This window comes from Saccoglossus kowalevskii, chromosome 5, assembly GCF_978046115.1.
Source record: "Saccoglossus kowalevskii chromosome 5, keSacKowa6.1, whole genome shotgun sequence".
NCBI classification, from domain to species: domain Eukaryota; kingdom Metazoa; phylum Hemichordata; class Enteropneusta; family Harrimaniidae; genus Saccoglossus; species Saccoglossus kowalevskii.
Genome location: NC_140645.1, coordinates 43,726,062 through 43,746,141, shown reverse-complemented (window position 1 = coordinate 43,746,141; position 20,080 = coordinate 43,726,062). Strand labels below are relative to the sequence as shown.

Sequence of the window (20,080 nt, the reverse complement as noted above, 5' to 3'; positions counted from 1 at the left end):
TGGCATTGGCGTGACATTTATATATTGTCTTTGCATTAGGTTGACTTTGGCTTGACACTTTTATATTGACTTTGTGTTAGGTTGAATTTAGCTTCACAGTTTTATATTGTCTTTGCATTAGGTTGGCATTGGCTTGTGAGTTTTATATTGTCTTTACATTAGGTTGGCATTGGATCAACATTGTTATATTGTCTTTGCATTAGTTGGCTTTGGTTTGACATTTTTATATTGTCTTTGCATTAGGTTGGCATTGGATCAACATTTTTATATTGTCTTTGCATTAGTTGCCTTTGGCTGTACATTTTTATATTGTCTTTACATTAGGTTGGCATTGGATCAACATTTTTATATTGTCTTTGCATTAGTTGGCTTTGGCTTGACATTTTCATATTGTCTTTGCATTAGGTTGGCATTGGCTTGATATTTGTATATTGTCTTTGCATTAGGTTGACTTTAGCTTGACACTATTATATTGTCTTTGTATTAGGTTGGCATTGGCTTGACAATTTTATATTGCATTTGCATTAGGTTGACTTTGGCTCGAGACTTTTATATTGTCTTTGTATTAGGTTGGCATTGGCTTGACACTTTTATATTGTCTTTGCATTAGGTTGGATTTGGATCAACATTTTTATATTGTCTTTGCATTAGTTGTCTTTGGCTTGACATTTTTATATTGTCCTTGCATTAGGTTGACTTCGGCTTGACACTTTTATATTGTCTTTGTATTCGATTGAATTTAGCTTGACAGTTTTATATTGTCTTTGCATTAGGTTGGCATTGGCTTGACATTTTTATCTTGTCTTTGTATTAGGTTGACATTGGATCAACATTTTTATATTGTCTTTGCATTAGTTGGCTTTGGCTTGACATTTTTATATTGTCTTTGCTTTAGGTTGACTTTGGCTTGACACTTTTATATTGTCTTTGTATTAGGTTGGCATTCGCTTGACACTTTTATATTGTCTTTGCATTAGGTTGACTTTGGCTTGACACTTTTATATTGTCTTTGTATTAGGTTGGCATTGGATCGACATTTTTATATTGACTTTGCATTAGGTTGGCTTTGGCTTGACATTTTTATATTGTCTTTGCATTAGGTTGGCATTGGCTTGACATTGTTATATTGTCTTTGCATTAGGTTTGCATTGGATCAACATTTTTATATTGTCTTTGCATTAGTTGGCTTTGGCTTGACATTTTTATATTGTCTTTGCATTAGGTTGGCTTTGGATCGACAGTTTAATATTGTCTTTGCATTAGGTTGGCATTGGCTTGAAATTTTTATATTGTCCTTGCATTAGGTTGACTTTGGCTTGACACTTTTATATTGTCTTTGTATTAGGTTAAATTTAGCTTGACAGTTTTATATTGTCTTTGCATTAGGTTGGCATTGGCTTGACATTTTTATATTGTCTTTGCAGTAGGTTGACATTGGATCAACATTTTTATATTGTCTTTGTATTAGTTGGCATTGGCTTGACACTTTTATATTGTCTTTGCATTAGGTTGACTTTGGCTTGACAATTTTATATTGTCTTTGCATTAGGTTTACTTTGGCTTGACACTTTTATATTGTCTTTGTATTAGGTTGGCATTGACTTGACACTTTTACATTGCCTTTGCACTAGGTTGACTTTGGATTGACACTTTTATATTGTCTTTGTATTAGGTTGAATTTAGCTTGACAGTTTTATATTGTCTTTGCATTAGGTTGGCATTGGCTTGACTGTTTTATATTGTCTTTGCATTAGGTTGACTTTGGCTTGAATTTTTTATATTGTCTTTGTATTAGGTTGAATTTAGCTTGACAGTTTTATATTGTCTTTGCATTAGGTTGGCATTGGCTTGACAGTTTTATATTGTCTTTACATTAGGTTGGCATTGGATCGACAGTTTAATATTGTCTTTGCATTAGGTTGGCATTGGCTTGACATTTTTATATTGTCTTTGCATTAGGTTGACTTTTGCTTGACACTTTTAGATTGTCTTTGTATTAGGTTAAATTTAGCTTGACAGTTTTATATTGTATTTGCATTAGGTTGGCATTGGCTTGACAGTTTTATATTGTCTTTGCATTAGGTTGACTTTGGCGTGACACTTTTATATTGTCTTTGTATTAGGTTGGCATTGGCTTGACACTTTTATATTGTCTTTGCATTAGGTTGACTTTGGCTTGACACTTTTATATTGTCTTTGTATTAGGTTGGCATTGGCTTGAAAGTTTTATATTTTCTTTGCATTAGGTTGACATTGGCTTCACACTTTTCTATTTTCTTTGTATTAGGTTGGCATTGGCTTGACACTTTTATATTGTCTTTGTATTATGTTGGCATTGGCTTGACACTTTTATATTTTCTTTGTATTAGGTTGGCATTGGCTTGACACTTTTATATTGTCTTTGCATTAGGTTGACTTTGGTTTGACACTTTTATATTGTCTTTGTATTAGGTTGACATTGGCATAACAGTTTTATATTGTCTTTGCATTAGGTTGGCATTGGATCGACAGTTTTATATTGTCTTTGCATTAGGTTGGCATTGGCTTGAAATTTTTATATTGTCTTTGCATTAGGTTGACTTTGGCTTGACACTTTTGTTATTGTCTTTGTGTTAGGTTGAATTTAGCTTGAGAGTTTTATATTGTCTTTGCATTAGGTTGGCATTGGCTTGACAGTTTTATATTGTCTTTACATTAGGTTGGCATTGGATCAACATTGTTATATTGTCTTTGCATTAGTTGGCTTTGGCTTGACATTTTTATATTGTCTTTGCATTAGGTTGGCATTGGATCAACATTGTTATATTGTCTTTGCATTAGTTGGCTTTGGCTTGACATTTTTTTATTGTCTTTGCATTAGGTTGGCATTGGATCAACATTTTTATATTGTCTTTGCATTAGTTGGCTTTGGCTTGACATTTTTATATTATCTTTGCATTAGGTTGGCATTGGCTTGATATTTTTATATTGTCTTTGCATTAGGTTGACTTTGGCTTGACACTTTTATATTGTCTTTACATTAGGTTGGCATTGGATCAACATTTTTATATTGTCTTTGCATTAGTTGGCTTTGGCTTGACATTTTCATATTGTCTTTGCATTAGGTTGGCATTGGATCGACAGTTTAATATTGTCTTTGCATTAGGTTGACTTTGGCTTGACACTTTTATATTGTCTTTGTATTAGGTTGGCATTGGCTTGACACTTTTATATTGTCTTTGCATTAGGTTGACTTTGGCTTGACACTTTTATATTGTCTTTGTATTAGGTTGGCATTGGCTTGACAGTTTTATATTTTCTTTGCATTAGGTTGACATTGGCTTGACACTTTTCTATTGTCTTTGTATTAGGTTGGCATTGGCTTGACACTTATATATTGTCTTTGCATTAGGTTGACTTTGGCTTGACACTTTTATATTTTCTTTGTATTAGGTTGGCATTGGCTTGACACTTTTATATTGTCTTTGCATTAGGTTGACTTTGGCTTGACACTTTTATATTGTCTTTGTATTAGGTTGACATTGGCATAACAGTTTTATATTGTCTTTGCATTAGGTTGGCATTGGATCGACAGTTTTATATTGTCTTTGCATTAGGTTGGCATTGGCTTGACATTTTTATAGTGTCTTTGCATTAGGTTGACTTTCGCTTGACACTTTTATATTGTCTTTGTGTTAGGTTGAATTTAGCTTGAGTGTTTTATATTGTCTTTGCATTAGGTTGGCATTGGCTTGACAGTTTTATATTGTCTTTGCATTAGGTTGGCATTGGATCAACATTTTTATATTGTCTTTGCATTAGTTGGCTTTGGCTTGACATTTTTATATTGTCTTTGCATTAGGTTGGCATTGGCTTGATGTTTTTATATTGTCTTTACATTAGGTTGACTTTGGCTTGACACTTTTTTATTGTCTTTACATTAGGTTGGCATTGGATCAACATTTTTATATTGTCTTTGCATTAGTTGGCATAGGCTTGACACTTTTATATTGTCTTTGTATTAGGTTGACTTTGGATCGACATTTTTATATTGTCTTTGCATTTGGTTGGCTTTCGATCGACAGTTTTATATTGTCTTTGCATTAGTTGGCTTTGGCTTGACATTTTTATATTGTCTTTGCATTAGGTTGGCATTGGCTTGATATTTTTATATTGTCTTTGCATTAGGTTGATTTTGGCTTGACACTTTTATATTGTCTTTACATTAGGTTGGCATTGGATCAACATTTTTATATTGTCTTTGCATTAGTTGGCTTTGGCTTGACATTTTCATATTGTCTTTGCATTAGGTTGGCATTGGATCGACAGTTTAATATTGTCTTTGCATTAGGTTGGCATTGGCTTGACATTTTTATATTGTCTTTGCATTAGGTTGACTTTGGCTTGACACTTCTATATTGTCTTTGTATTAGGTTGGCAGTGGCTTGACACTTTTATATTGTCTTTGTATTAGGTTGACTTTGGATCGACATTTTTATATTGTCTTTCCATTTGGTTGGCTTTCGATCGACAGTTTTATATTGTCTTTGCATTAGTTGGCATTGGCTTGATATTTTTATATTGTCTTTGCATTAGGTTAGCATTGGATCAACATTTTTATATTGCCTTTGCATTAGTTGGCTTTGGCTTGACATTTTTATGTTGTCTTTGCATTAGATTGGCATTGGAACGACAGTTTTATATTGTTTTTGCATTAGTTGGCATTGGCTTGACATTTTTATATTGTCTTTGCATTAGATTGGCATTGGATCAACATTTTTATATTGTCTTTGCATTAGTTGGCTTTGGCTTGACATGTTTATATTGTCTTTGCATTAGGTTGGCTTTGGCTTGACATTTTTATATTGTCTTTGCATTAGGTTGGCATTGGATCGACAGTTTTATATTGTCTTTGCATTAGGTTGGCTTTGGCTTGACATTTTTATATTGTTTTTGCATTAGGTTGGCATTGGATCGACAGTTTTATATTGTATTTGCATTAGTTGGCATTGGCTTTACAATTTTATATTGACTTTGCATTAGGTTGGCATTGGATCAACAGTTTTATATTGTCTTTGCATTAGGTTGGCATTGGCTCGACAGTTTTATATTGTCTTTGCATTAGTTGGCATTGGATCAACATTTTTATATTGTCTTTGCATTAGTTGGCATTGGCTTGACATTTTTATATTGTCTTTGCATTAGGTTGACTTTGGCTTGACACTTTTAGATTGTCGTTGTATTATGTTAAATTTAGCTTGACAGTTTTATATTGTCTTTGCATTAGGTTGGCATTGGCTTGACACTTTTATATTGTCTTTGCATTAGGTTGACTTTGGCTTGACACTTTTATATTGTCTTTGTATTAGGTTGACATTGGCATAACAGTTTTATATTGTCTTTGCATTAGGTTGGCATTGGCGTGACATTTTTATATTGTCTTTACATTATGTTGGCATTGGATCGACAGTTTTATATTGTCTTTGCATTATGTTGACTTTGGCTTGACACTTTTATATTGTTTTTGTATTAGGCTTGCATTGGCTTGACAGTTTTATATTTTCTTTGCATTAGGTTGACTTTGGCTTGACACTTTTCTATTGTCTTTGCATTAGGTTGGCATTGGCTTGACACATTTATATTGTCTTTGCATTAGGTTGACTTTGGCTTGACACTTTTATATTGTCTTTGTATTAGGTTGACATTGGCATAACAGTTTTATATTGTCTTTGCATTAGGTTGGCATTGGCGTGACATTTTTATATTGTCTTTACATTATGTTGGCATTGGATCGACAGTTTTATATTGTCTTTGCATTAGGTTGACTTTGGCTTGACACTTTTATATTGTTTTTGTATTAGGTTTGCATTGGCTTGACAGTTTTATATTTTCTTTGCATTAGGTTGACTTTGGCTTGACACTTTAATATTGTCTTTGTATTAGGTTGAATTTAGCTTGACAGTTTTATATTGTCTTTGCATTAGGTTGGCATTGGCTTGACAGTTTTATATTGTCTTTACATTAGATTGGCATTGGATCAACATTTTTATATTGTCTTTGCATTAGTTGCCTTTGGTTTTACTTTTTTATATTGTCTTTGCATTATGTTGGCATTGGATCGACAGTTTAATATTGTCTTTGCATTAGGTTGGCATTGGCTTGACATTTTTATATTGTCTTTACATTAGGTTGACTTTGGCTTGACACTTTTTTATTGTCTTTACATTAGGTTGGCATGGATCAATATTTTTATATTGTCTTTGCATTAGTTGGCTTTGGCTTGACAATTTTATATTGTCTTTGCATTAGGTTGCCATTGGATCGACAGTTTAATATTGTCTTTGCATTAGGTTGGCATTGGCTTGACATTTTTATATTGTCTTTGCATTAGGTTGACTTTGGCTTGACACTTTTATATTGTCTTTGTATTAGGTTGGCATTGGCTTGACATTTTTGTATTGTCTTTGCATTATGTTGGCATTGGATCGACAGTTTAATATTGTCTTTGCATTATGTTGGCATTGGCTTGACATTTTTATATTGTCTTTGCATTAGGTTGACTTTGGCTTGACACTTTTATATTGTCTTTGTATTAGGTTGGCATTGGATCGACAGTTTTATATTATCTTTGTATTAGGTTGAATTTAGTTTGACAGTTTTATATTGTCTTTTCATTAGGATGACATTGGCTTAATAGTTTTATAATGTTTTTACATTAGGTTGACTTTGGCTTGACATTTTTGTATTGTCTTTGCATTAGGTTGGCTTTGGCTCGATAGTTTTATATTATCTTTGTATTAGGTTGAATTTAGTTTGACAGTTTTATATTGTCTTTTCATTAGGATGACATTGGCTTAATAGTTTTATATTGTTTTTACATTAGGTTGACATTGGCTTGACACTTTTAAATTGTCATTGCATTAGGTTGACTTTGGCTCGACAGTTTTATATTGTCTTTGCATTAGGTTGACTTTGGCTTGACAGTTTTATATTGTCTTTGCATTAGGTTGGCATTGGATCGACAGTTTAATATTGTCTTTGCATTAGGTTGGCATTGGCTTGACATTTTTATATTGTCTTTGCATTAGGTTGACTTTGGCTTGACACTTTTATATTGTCTTTACATTATGTTGGCATTGGGTCAACATTTTTATATTGTCTTTGCATTAGTTGGCTTTGGCTTGTCATTTTTATATTGTCTTTGCATTAGGTTGGCATTGGATCGACAGTTTAATATTGTCTTTGCATTAGGTTGGCATTGGCTTGACATTTTTATATTGTCTTTGCATTAGGTTGACTTTGGCTTGACATTTTTATATTGTCTTTGCATTAGGTTGGCATTGGCTTGACATTTTTATATTGTCTTTTCATTAGGTTGGCATTGGATCGACATTTTTATATTGTCTTTGCATTTGGTTGGCTTTCGATCGAAAGCCTTATATTGTCTTTGCATTAGGTTGGCATTGGCTTGACAGTTTTGTATTGTCTTTACATTAGGTTGGCATTGGATCAACATTTTTATATTGTCTTTGCATTAGTTGGCTTTGGCTTGACATTTTTATATTGTCTTTGCATTGGGTTGGCATTGGATCGACAGTTTAATATGTCTTTGCATTAGGTTTGCATTGGCTTCACATTTTTATATTGTCTTTGCATTAGGTTGACTTTGGCTTGACACTTTTATATTGTCTTAGTATTAGGTTGAATTTAGCTTGACAGTTTTATATTGTCTTTGCATTAGGTTGGCATTGGCTTGACAGTTTTATATTGTCTTTACATTAGGTTGACATTGGCTTGACACTTTTATATTGTCATTGCATTAGGTTGACTTTGGCTCGACAGTTTTATATTGTCTTTGCATTAGGTTGACTTTGGCTTGACAGTTTTATATTGTCTTTGCATTAGGTTGGCATTGGATCGACAGTTTAATGTTGTCTTTGCATTAGGTTGGCATTGGCTTGACATTTGTATATTGTCTTTGCATTAGGTTGACTTTGGCTTGACTCTTTGATATTGTCTTTGTATTAGGTTGAATTTAGCTTGACAGTTTTATATTGTCTTTGCATTAGGTTGGCTTTGGCTTGACAGTTTTATATTGTCTTTGCATTAGTTGGCATTGGCTCGACAGTTTTGTATTGTCTTTGCATTAGGTTGGCTTTGGCTCGACAGTTTTATATTTTCTTTGCATCAGGTTGGCATTGGCTTGACAATTTTTATATTGTCTTTGCATTAGGTTGGCATTGGCTTGACATTTTTCGAACTTTCATTATTTGCTACTATGTAGGAGAATGTGACAAGATTAAAGTTTTCAAAATCACAATTACTATACGTGATGAAATAATTATTACTTTTTTAAGGGATGCGGCTTTATCAAAATGCCGTCTGATCGTGTCATGGCAGAGATTTGTCTGGGGTGTTGAGAGAATGCATGTCGACGCCTCAGTGTTGCTAGAACTAATAAAGAAGGTAAAACGTGTTGTCCAGATAACTTAAGGACAATATAAAGAAAGAAAACACTCAAACAAAGCAAATATAGATGATTTTGGCACTGATCCCCATAGACCAGTGACCTACCTGTTGCACACATTGCTGCTACCTGAATTTTTGAGGTGGTGCGTTTTTCGCCGAACTCCACTCTTGGTATGAAGAACATATACACCAAACCTAGTACACAGGATATGACCATGAAGACACGTGCTGCATTAACATATGCTATGAGAAAATATAGATAGATAGAAATTATCTCAGCACATACCAAATGAGCATGCTAAATAACAATGGTACAACATGGTTTGTGAAACATCTGCCTTATCATAAATGCTAAATATTATTATACATATGTCACTGTAACGCCATAAGTTACAGCATGCCGTAATTTTGCGGTATTTTACGGGGTATTTTCATTCTACCATATTGGGAAACGCGAATTCCAAATATGGAATGATTACGCACGTAATCTAATATCAAAAAGAAGCATTGAGAATGCATAGTCCCCGTTCAGTTTTATCTGTAGTCGATGTAAATGTTCAGTACAAGTGACTTGTAGAAATGAAAAATCAATGTCTTTTTAACACTAACACAGAGAGATTGTGTTTCCTACGTGTACACTTTGAACTGAATTGGACTATATCTTACGGAGGAAATAGCATGAAAGAAAAAAGCAGCCAGTCGGGTATTGTTGTTCAAGTATCTCCAAAAGAATTACGGCTTACACCATAACCTAATATGCAAGGTCGTCATACAAAGCTAGATTGAAAATGCCCTATTCAACTTTGAACTGAATCAGGCCATATCGCTCTGTTCAGCTACAAGAAAAAGTTCCGGACATGTTACAGAATGTGATTTTACGTTTCTTTGATAAAATGGCCAGCCACCATTTCGACAAATTTTATCAAACCTCAAGACAAAACATGTTGTTGTGATACCTTGCAGTTTACTACATATGTACAAACTTTGAACTAAATCATATCTTTCAGAGAAATCAGGACAAAAAAAAATGGTCGTGAGTCGGCCATTAGGGTTCAGATTTCGAAAAAAATATGACATGCACGTGTAACCCGATACACATGATCATCATAAAAAAGTTTGATTGAAATCGCCCTAAAACATGGTGTCGTGTTATCTTGAAGTATAGTACCTATGTACAAACTTTAAACTGAATCAGGACATATCTTATTGAGGAATCAGCATGAACACTAAGAAAAACAAAATGGCCGGCAGTCGGCCATCTTCGACCGAATCTCGAAAAGAAAGTGACGTGCACCTATAACCCAATATGCATGATCACCATACAAAGTATGAAATCACCCTGTTCATCTCCGAGAAACAGTTCCAAACACGTTTAAATATCAGATTTTAGCAAATTTGAGGGACAAAATGGCTGCCAGTTAACCATATTTAATTGAATCATAACATTGGCATGCATATGTAGGTCACCATACATTATCTGCATGTCAAAGGGTGTCCGAGAAATGGCTCCGGACAGACACACGAACGCACGGACACATGGACGCACGGAACCCAAATTAATATAGTTCCCGTTTTCGGACTTCGTCCTAACGGGGACATACAAACATGCACCAGAGTTTGACCGGACTCTACACGAAGAAGTTCGCTGATTTTGTTCTAAGCAATTTGAATTTCGGCATTCCCATGGTGTATCCTTGGAAGGAAAAGATGTATAATAATAAGGTTATTACGAAGATACCTCAAAGTATGCACCCAGACAGTATGCTGTCGCATCGAAACTCCCGCTGTACTGTCTCTGTGTATACTTTGAGGTATCCTCGTAATAACCTTATAATAATATGACTTAAAACATTATTATCAATTTAATTGACATAAGAAATTATTGCAGTTTATGGTATGTCGAGTAAACATGATGACCTTTGGGCCTTAGCACGATTACCTGATATAGAGGCGTGTATGTTATACACCCTTGAAAAAGTACCACAAAGTACGTGTATGTGGTGCTTAAGACTTTCATATATCATAAATGTGTCTGCACTTACCGTAGTTTTTTTGACCGTAGATGTTTTCGCATGTGTACGTACCGTCGTTCCATGACTTACAAACCCGCCATAGCCCAATGAGTGTAGAGTTGACCTCGTTGTCGGATTGTAGCCAAGATACGGATACGGTGGATACAAGATTTAAAAAAAACGCCACTAGTGTCGCCGTGAAAGCAACTATTTGAGGAGTATGTTTCATTGTTCTACCAAATTGCAGTACATGGTTAAATGCAACTGCGCAATGTGTTCTAAAACTTTGGGCTCGTCATTGTTGAATCATACACGTATCAGGTGATTTGTATCACGTGATACATGGTGAGCTTTGGTTTCAGGCAATCAGATTAACAAAAGGGAAACGAACCTTGGTTTCATAGAAACAGTCTGGCCCATTCACTGTAGTTAAATGTCACCTACGTTTCATAAGGTGATCATGTTCAATATTATTCGAGGTTAATTGAATATACATTCCCACAGTAGAAAATAACAGCGTTATTTATGTGAAAGGGTAAGTGAACTCCCAAGGTCCCGCACCGTGAATTCTTGTTTTGAAAGAACAGAGGCGGCGGCAGGAATAATTTTTTTCTTAGGGTGATCGCCCCCTTTCTCCCCCCCCCCCACCTTGTGCCGATGCCAATGAAGAACAAACACACGTTCCATTTAGTCAGTTGCATTATGCCTGTATTCCGTTGTTACAGTATATGATGAACTTAAATAAATGTTTTCCCGGAATCTTAATAGTAATGATTTAAATTGTGTCTGTAATTTTATAACAAGACGGCAATCAGTTCAAAACAGAAACTAAATTGATTCAGGTTTGCGTTACCACAAGTGATCAACTCTACAACAAAAATGAGTCGTTTTTCATGTAGCCTCAGACATCACCCTTAAACCTTATACTAAGGTAAATGTGAAATTATTTAAGAAAGCCGTGTGTTAGTATTACACAAATGTTGACCTAGGCTGAAATGTCGGGAGTCAACAGTTGTATTATCATTATACCTAATCAAACTGTAAGTAAACATAACGTAAAAAGGGCGCATCAAGTTTCCGCTAGAAAGCTTATTTAACATGCGTATTTGAGAATATCATTGATTTAACGAATACTCAGACCAGAACAGAGTTCTCAGTTAATGATAAATAACAATTTAATGTACCATCAATATACAGTATCACACTACAAAACTAAACATTCCCCGTTCTTCCAGAACCACTCACGGATTAGGAATATCTTACCACATAAAATAAAGTCTTCAGCAATCTTTTTAAATATAATTTGAACATGTCCTTACTTAAGCCTTATGTTGATGTTTAATGTTCAAACTGTTTAGTTTTTCCTATTTAATCAATATATTTATAACACGACGATAAAGACTTTTCTTTTTCGACATTCTTTCGTTTTTATGCAGAAAAATACAGTATTTTTACCAAGTAAATCATATTTATTAAAGTTAATGTTCATAAATGAGTTGTTGAACACACTATATAGTTTGTAATTTCAATCAGCTTCTATCAGTCATAGTTCAAAACAAATAAAAAGCAAAAATATAGAGAATATAGCAATTTTGTTATAATATTCTTGTGTAATCGGTAATTCTGAAAATTATTTATGGGTGCACAGGGAATATGTTTGGTTAAGAATTATTCTTAATAATTCTTAAAGAATTATTCTTAATTTCTGAACTATTTTGTCAAAATCAGCTTTTTCAAGGTTTTTTACTCTCAAAAACGAAATAATTTCACAATGCCGAAAACGGAAAGTCTTAATCGTATTGTTTTATATTTCCCTGGCCTTACTAACATACATATTTCATAGTGTGTTGCACAAAAATATAAGGCAGAAGGCGAAAGCCTGGACAACTAACTATTTAAAATTATTGACATGATAATGAAGAAAATTAATAAAATTTAAAAATACCAAATAATTGTTTTTCACGATTTGGAAATACAGATATCGTGAAATCGCCAGGTTTTGGAGTCGGTAAATTCAACACAGAGGGCGCCTTGCTGTCAAATCAGCTGTGGTCTGTTGTCAAATGAACGATCATAATACTCCCAACAGATTTATTCTGTTTTAAATAGGTGTTTTTAGTGTTTTTCAACTGGTTAAACATTTTCCATAGTTTCATCCACACCCACACTAAAGGTTCAGGGGAAATGATTCTCTGTTGTGTTTGATCATATCTTTAGTTTACAAGTATGTATATGGAACACAACTCGGGCCTAATCGGTCGGTTTGTACCTTAACAATTAACTAGTTTTTATTCGTTCGACAAGTTTTTTTCAAGTTAATAATGTTAATTGCGCAGTTGATTGAAGTACACTCGAATCATTTGGCGTGCGGTGAGTTGACGCTCTCCTTAAAACACATCCACCAATCAGTGACAGCGGAATAGATATCCAACCAAGTATAATAGAGTAACCAATGTGGTACGTCTGCCGTAATTTTTCAGACTGTATCAGATATATCGTCGTGCCGATAATCACGGGCATAGCTGAAAGAAAGCAAATCAATCCGCTGATCTTGACGCTTAATCAACGATGAACATAAAAAGATCTACTAGTATTATTAGTAAAATAAAATATATTTTGTGTTATTCCTCCTCTAAATTTCAAGACTCAGTAGTAACATTGTGCTGAACAAATAGTACATAACTGTTTCCTGCAACGGTACTCTAAGGTAAAAATAATGTAATTTTATTTATTTCTCATAAAGACATTCCAACAGTGCGTAGTGTCTTACCAGTCATATGTAACATTTCTTACCTATGGTGATAAAGAACGCGGGATTCCATGTATTAAACTCACCTATACCGCACATGCATGCGGGCACCCATTTGGTAGTTGTACCCACAATTCCAAAAGGTTCGCGGTAAATCTGGGGACTAAGAATGAAAATAATTAAACCCACCACGCAGGAAATAACCATGAAGACTCTCGTAGCGTGTGTGAAATCTGTGGACGAAACATAACAAAACTACTGAACCACAAAATAGAATCAAACATGACGCCCACTACCATTTCACTTTCTGGCACAACAACACAGTAAAATAATGAACAATGACCCCCGCAAGCTGTTACACATATATGACATAGACAGTGTATTGTAGCCGTATACTAAGGTGTAAACAGTGACATACTGTATGACTGCGGATGGAGGTCTGTACAATCGTATCCACTGTTGTTGTACGAGTCACATCGAGTCCATAGTCCGAGCAGAGTGGTATGTGTGTTCGTCGACAACTCCAGCCATGAAACTGAAACAGTTGATATTAGGTCTAGTAGAAACACCGTTAGTATCAACCCGCAGCCAATAACTGTCTCTTTATGTGCCATTGTTCTTGGTGACAGAACATCAGCTGATAACGAGCAGAATATATCACAATGCGATCAATTGGAATCTAAAAACACGCAAATTAAAACTTGTTGTTCTTGGTAACGAGCAGATTTATTGAAAGATATTTACAAGTGCTCACCGCTCAATGAATTTTAATTGCGCCTCCTTGAGCAGCAGCACTTTCCGTCAGTCTTTTAGTTTCGTGTGTTGTTTGTGTCAGAATATAAATAGCAGCTTACACGTGATACAATGTAAAACTTCCTGGTAGTGACGTTATCAGAACTTTCCCCTATTTCCGTCATGAAGCAGAATGAAGGTCAAACCGAGTCAACGAAAGAACGCATGCGTATTTTTTTTTTTTTTTTTTTTTTTGAGAATTACTAGCATAATCATCACTTATTATTATGCGATTTAATTTCTTTTGCCGTGAAATTCGGTTGCCTTTGTCTATACTAAAGTACCTGTAAATGTTTAGTGAGTGTGTGTGTGTATGTATGCATCCTTGAATCACACTAAAGAGCCGTTGAATAATGAACCTAACATTGCGGAAAAATATACCTGAGAACACATTTTGTGAAAAACTGATTGGTTTTTGGTTGCACATGTTACTTTCCAACTCTGCAGAGGTCGAATTATGTCTTTCGTTTTCATGTTCATTGTTGTTCACGGTGCTTACAGAAATATAAGCATAATGGTTCCACTGTCGAGATGTCGATGTCGAATGTGTGATTAAAAAAATGATATCACAGTATCTGTAGTTTGCGACAACAGCAAGACAAATGGGGGTAGTCTCATTTAGTCCTGATTCATTGAAGTCGGCCCAAATGTCTTTGAAATTAGGCATGGAACTCATTTTATAAGTTGTAGAATAGTTATGCTTTGTGCATCGCTTCGTATAGATGGAGAAATAAATTGAAGTGAGAAAGTATGACAGTCGTGTTGCCATGAAGCCCCCCGCCTCTCAACGACGATTGGAATCAGAAGAAGGTATCACGCGCGGCGAACTTTGAACTGAACAATGAATGACTATTAGACGCGAAGTCACATGACAAATATATTGACCTGATATGAATTGCTCATGCAATGACTTAGCGGTTTTATTTGGATAATTCAGTCTACTTCACCAAAAAATTATCCGTGATATTAATACTAGTTCTCTCACTTGTTTAAAATGGCAGATGTACGGATCGATTCATACCGCAGTTGGCGCCCGTTTTTTGGGATTCTACTTGGGCTTGTTGCATCTGGTCTTTATATGTATAGTACTGGTTCGAAATACTGGTACACTATTAAGGAGACTGACACAAATACGGGATTGTGGTACACATGTCAGACTGTAGATGGTACACAGATCTGCATTGAATATCGTTTATCGGACGTAGAAGGTGAGTACAAATGAATCCAGTCCACAAACTACAATTGCTATACTAGAAACGACATCAACGAACACATTTATACAGTAGCAAAATAAATGGCTAACTGTCCAACAAATGAGAGTGTGGTCATTTTTAGAGACATTTCCTATTGTACAATATATGTGCACATGTCTAGCAACGGCCGCTATTCTGCTGATATCTGTTTTCTGACCAGGTCAAATTTGTTTGCTCTTGTTCTTGACTGAATTTAAGTACGTGACTGCCACAACGCAGTGCGATGTGTAATAGGAAATTATTTTTACTGACAGTCCCCTCCCGTTGCTATAGTTACTCAATTAAAATAATAAATAATAATAAAATAATAAAATAAAAAACAATAGAAGGCGACATAATGCAACGACACTGATTAAGCTCACAAACACATGTCTCGATGCTTGCATGCCGTCAATTACTAATATTTCTTTTACTAGTTACTTTATAAGAATTACACGCATACGGATGTTTAAAAACTGTTGAATCGCATGTATTCTTGCTAGATATTAATATACCGCATATATGATGGAAGTTTAATTACGGATGGGTTATTTATTTATTTATTTATTTATTTATTTATTTATTTATTTATTTATTTATTTATTTATTTATTTATTTATTTATTTATTTATTTATTTATTTATTTATTTATTTATTTATTTATTTACAGTCTACGTACACGTCGCACGATCAATGATGATAATATCGTGTTTGCTATCGTTTTACGTTATATTTATGCTAGTTGTGGCATACTTGGTACAGCAGTTCAACAAGAAACTTAAATTTGCTGGTATTGTCGTTTGGATTTCAGGTAATACTCGTCAAGAGAGTTAGTCAAAAATACTCACCAATAAGTTAATTTTTAGTTTAGTAACTGTCCAGTCCTAAGAGATTTTGACACAGTCACATATGATAGTTATTCTACAGAAATACGCCATTATTTATGAAATTATATGTAACTGGCCTCTCAGAAGCTATATTCAAAGATTCGGTCGGGTGAATTAGTACTCAATAACGCAACATAATCAATATAATATACACTAGAATATATACCATTTCGTTTGGTATATTTTACACTAAAAGTAGCATAACTAAACATACACGCACCGCAGAGGTTGTGTAAAGCAATACGTGCCTGCGCATGCGCGTTAATCTGATATATATATATATACATTGTATAGACACATATTGCAATAACCAAAAATCACAGAAAGGAATACATTTAGAGTCTAGTAATTGTTGTAATTTGTCATGTTAATATCATGTTGTTATTTTTTAGTTATACCCGTAGTCATCGCAACGAGCGTCTACACGACGATGGCGAAATCCGACATTGAAGAGAGCGGTCAGGTGTATCATATCGGTAACTCCGTACTAGTTGCATGGCAAGCCATAGTCGTATCGCTGATTGCGGGCGCCATCCTGATATTGGAACACAGACGAATTAATAAGCACGACTACATCTCCATTAAATAATTTACATACTGAGTCTATAATCTAGTGATGTTAGCAATCACAGTAGCAAGTGTCGCTTCACGAAAAGTACACTGTGAGTGATATGGTTGATAATACTCATTCGCTGCGAAATGTGTGTTTCTATTTCTCGAGAAGTTTAGGTGTCACTCAGGCAAGAACAAGAACTGATCGCGCGCTAACTTATCTTAACCAGACAAGAACATATATTGCGTGTCTGTGTGATTGATATCCATCCGAATATTAAACATATATATACAACACAAATGTTTAAAATTACCGTGTACACAATGATTGCGTGATAATTGTTTCAAATAATACTAGTAGAACCATCTTTTTGAGATGCTTAAATCATGTCTTAATTCCTGTATTTCATTGATATGTCATTTATAAGATCACGAGATATAAGTATACGTCATTTTTAATCGATACATTTCAAATCGTTATATACTGTACTCTATATACATATAATATATATATACAATATATAGTCGTTATGGTTACTTAATCAATTTTGTCGACATTTTCATACGTCTTCTTTCCACCCCGCTGAATCTAGTGCATCGAAATAAATATATGAAACTCTATTATCATTTAACTGTGACCATTCTATTGCTCCAAAATATCATTGCGTTAATCTTCATTTGTTTACATCCGGTCCTACTCTTAATCTACTTTCCATCAATAAGAACCGTTGAAAACATAAGGTGGCGAGACTTCCTTAGTGATGTCACCTATGTCAACTTATTTGACATCATTTTATCAGCCAGTGATGCTACAAAAAAAATCAAAATTACTAAACCCCTTAAACACGAAGAAAATGTTACGGAAGAAAGACGTTGAGGGAGGAAAAACGGACATTAATAAGAGGGACCTCTTAAAATAAAACCGGACAATATCAAGAAGGGCCTCAGCCTTCGGGCTTGGGTCCTTAATAATTTAAATGATATTAAGGAAAAAAAGCCTGCATGCATGATGTGTATATTATGTGGACGGCTGTCTCGTTAATGCTTAACCGCGTGTCCGGTTACGACCTTGTACTGTGAGGGCGCCATACACGTTAGACGGAAAAAACCAGCAAGACGAAAAAAAGTTGTTTCAGTGCGAGCACCTGAAGTGAATTGACGTCAGTGAATCGAATGAGTTTTCCTACTTAGCCCTTGTATAAAAGTATACGGAACTTACCAGATTGGTGTATTTAGGTAATGTGTTCTCAATGTGATGTATTAATGTACATCCGGGATTCAATCATTACGCTTATGTCAACCCGTATATTCCGTCACATTATATCACTATGACGATGCCTCCACTCACGTATAGTACTTATGTAATTTCTGTGTCATTGCTATTGTTATTATTATTTTGGTAAGTCTAACATAACCAAGTGTCACATTATTTCATTTACTGTATGAGGAACTCGCCTTTAACGTTACAATTTATTGACAGTTGTGGGACTGAATGGTATTGCTGATCTATGAATGCCTACGTGTGCGTGTGGAGGTTGGAGTCTCGGTCGGATAGAGTATCTATATACATGCTACATGATCTATGACAGTCGTTTTGCTAGCTACATTTCCTGTTTTTTCTATATTTCCCCATTTATTACACATGAATCAACAAGTCCTTGTCACAAACGTATTGTCTTGTGACGTGGTTAGTTGTTTTCCGCTGTAAGGCCTATATTTGCGGCACTGTAAACAAAGGCTAGCATTTGCACGACTTTTGGCACGCATTGGCACGACTCCAGTCCACAATAGGCGTAAACTGGTGTGAAGTGTGCGTAAGCCCATCGTGACTGCGTGCCATGTCGGGACGAGAGTTTTGAAATGTTCAAAATTTTGGTCACGACAAAATTTAGCGACCGGGTCGTTAACTATGCGCAAACTGTTTGTGAACTCGTCGTGAACTATGCGTGAACTAGTCGTGAACAGTGTGGGAGCCTCCCAGTTTGTGTCCCAAAATGGCACGACTTTCCACGACAAAATCGCGGCCAAAAGTCGTGCAAGTGTCTGCAGTGTTTAATACGAGGGTTGTCCTTGGTACATATAACAAGGTTGTATTATCGAGTAACAAGGTTCATCCAGATTAAAAGCATTGTTTAGCTGATGTAATCATTTACACATGTCAACATATATCTTATGAAGATTTTATATAACCATCCCCAGAGGCGATAAATATACACGTGCGATAGACGGTATTTATATTATGCGAACTGATCAAATTATGGTGGTATACTCGGCTCTGATTGGTCATTTGTATTATATTATACACAAACAGAAACTATCTATTTTACATTATTTTTGAGAACATTGTAGTCTTCCTTTTCTCATAAAAATGTGTTGGCTAACTGTTTTCGTTTTCTAGTAGCAGTAAAAAATAGCAGAACAATGGATTTTGTTTATTTAACTGTCAAGTGACGTAATTAACGTTGATACTAGTGTTATCATAATTTTTGGATAGAGTGTTGCAAGGGCTACAATAACATGTAAAAAAAATGTTAGTCATTAATCATTATTATTTATTATTATCAAGCTTTTTCTGTTTTGCCCAACGAAAGTCTACTACATCCTTAAAAGTAATTCTGAGACAAGGAAAAAGCTTGTAAACATCAAAAACCATGTTGAAATATAATACAAAATCTTAAAAGTAATGCCCGCAACAGTGGTAAAATAAAAATAGGCCCTGGAACTAGAATTTCTCGATTATAGATACACCGAATGATGAGGCAAATTCTTACCCATATTTTGAGGGTGTGAGGTTTATTCGTCTTAATCGACATTATTTAAAAGAAAATACACGCGATGACTGGCGCCGCATACCTGATTGCAGTTTGAGGATCAGCAGGCCCGTATTTTGGGGGAGTTCGGGGGGTTCAGTCGAACCCCCTAAATTTTGGAAGTGAATATAATTATGGTCGTAAATTAGTACATATTAAAACAAACAGTAATAATTAAAATAATTATCATCGTTTAAATCACTTGACCAACATCAGACTCGGTTGAAATTGCATAGTAATAAGCATTTTGATGGCAACGAGCTTCAATCGTGAAGTTATACCGGCTTTGATTGGCTGTTGCTGAGTTTGCAGGCTAAACAGTAGTCAATCCAAAAAAGTCGTTATAAATAAGCAAGTTGTTATAAATCAGCCAAATGTAGTCAACTTATTGTATTAGTGCGTGTAGCCTGTGCTATTGGAAAATAGTGTACAGCCACGGGTTGAAAAGATCATTGAAAAAAATACCGAAGATTTATAATCAGCAAAATAGTTCGATCACGGGTTGTATAGATCTAAGAGCCAACAATTTACTCCACTGTGCTGCTTCAGCATTGAAACTATGCTATGAATTATACTTTTCAAACATATTTTATGAATA

General features: G+C 34.8%; 3 protein-coding genes across 5 annotated transcripts in view; 1 reads left to right on the top strand and 2 right to left on the bottom strand.

Annotated features, from left to right (window-relative positions):
* The window catches only part of LOC146746161 (epithelial membrane protein 1-like), a 195,816-nt gene extending 185,050 nt beyond the window's left edge, over positions 1 to 10,766 (bottom strand). The window contains exons 1-2 of the mRNA XM_085499728.1: positions 10,491 to 10,766; positions 8,554 to 8,691 (exon numbers count right to left, since the gene is read on the bottom strand). Of these exons, the coding sequence (XP_085355854.1) occupies positions 8,554 to 8,691; positions 10,491 to 10,689 (337 nt within the window). The 5' untranslated portion in view covers positions 10,690 to 10,766. The remainder of the gene's footprint in view (positions 1 to 8,553; positions 8,692 to 10,490) is intronic.
* Positions 10,767 to 11,610: 844 nt separating this feature from the next.
* Positions 11,611 to 14,047, bottom strand: LOC146746160 (epithelial membrane protein 1-like). Of its 3 annotated transcripts, XM_085499726.1 has the most exons (4): positions 13,964 to 14,047; positions 13,628 to 13,846; positions 13,254 to 13,442; positions 11,611 to 12,982 (listed from the first exon to the last, which is right to left on the bottom strand). In XM_085499726.1, exons 2-4 carry the CDS (start codon positions 13,821 to 13,823, stop codon positions 12,771 to 12,773), a joined length of 597 nt encoding a protein of 198 aa, XP_085355852.1. In that variant the 5' UTR covers positions 13,824 to 13,846; positions 13,964 to 14,047; the 3' UTR covers positions 11,611 to 12,770. The 3 variants fall into 3 exon arrangements, with proteins under 3 accessions (XP_085355852.1, XP_085355851.1, XP_085355853.1); XM_085499725.1 differs by having other exon boundaries at positions 13,628 to 14,037; XM_085499727.1 differs by having other exon boundaries at positions 13,296 to 13,442; positions 13,628 to 14,037.
* A 948-nt stretch (positions 14,048 to 14,995) lies between these two features.
* Positions 14,996 to 16,999, top strand: LOC144349499 (uncharacterized). The gene is made up of 3 exons (XM_078008065.2): positions 14,996 to 15,209; positions 15,904 to 16,044; positions 16,513 to 16,999. Exons 1-3 carry the CDS (start codon positions 14,996 to 14,998, stop codon positions 16,707 to 16,709), a joined length of 552 nt encoding a protein of 183 aa, XP_077864191.1. The 3' UTR covers positions 16,710 to 16,999.
* The last annotated feature ends 3,081 nt before the right edge of the window (positions 17,000 to 20,080 follow it).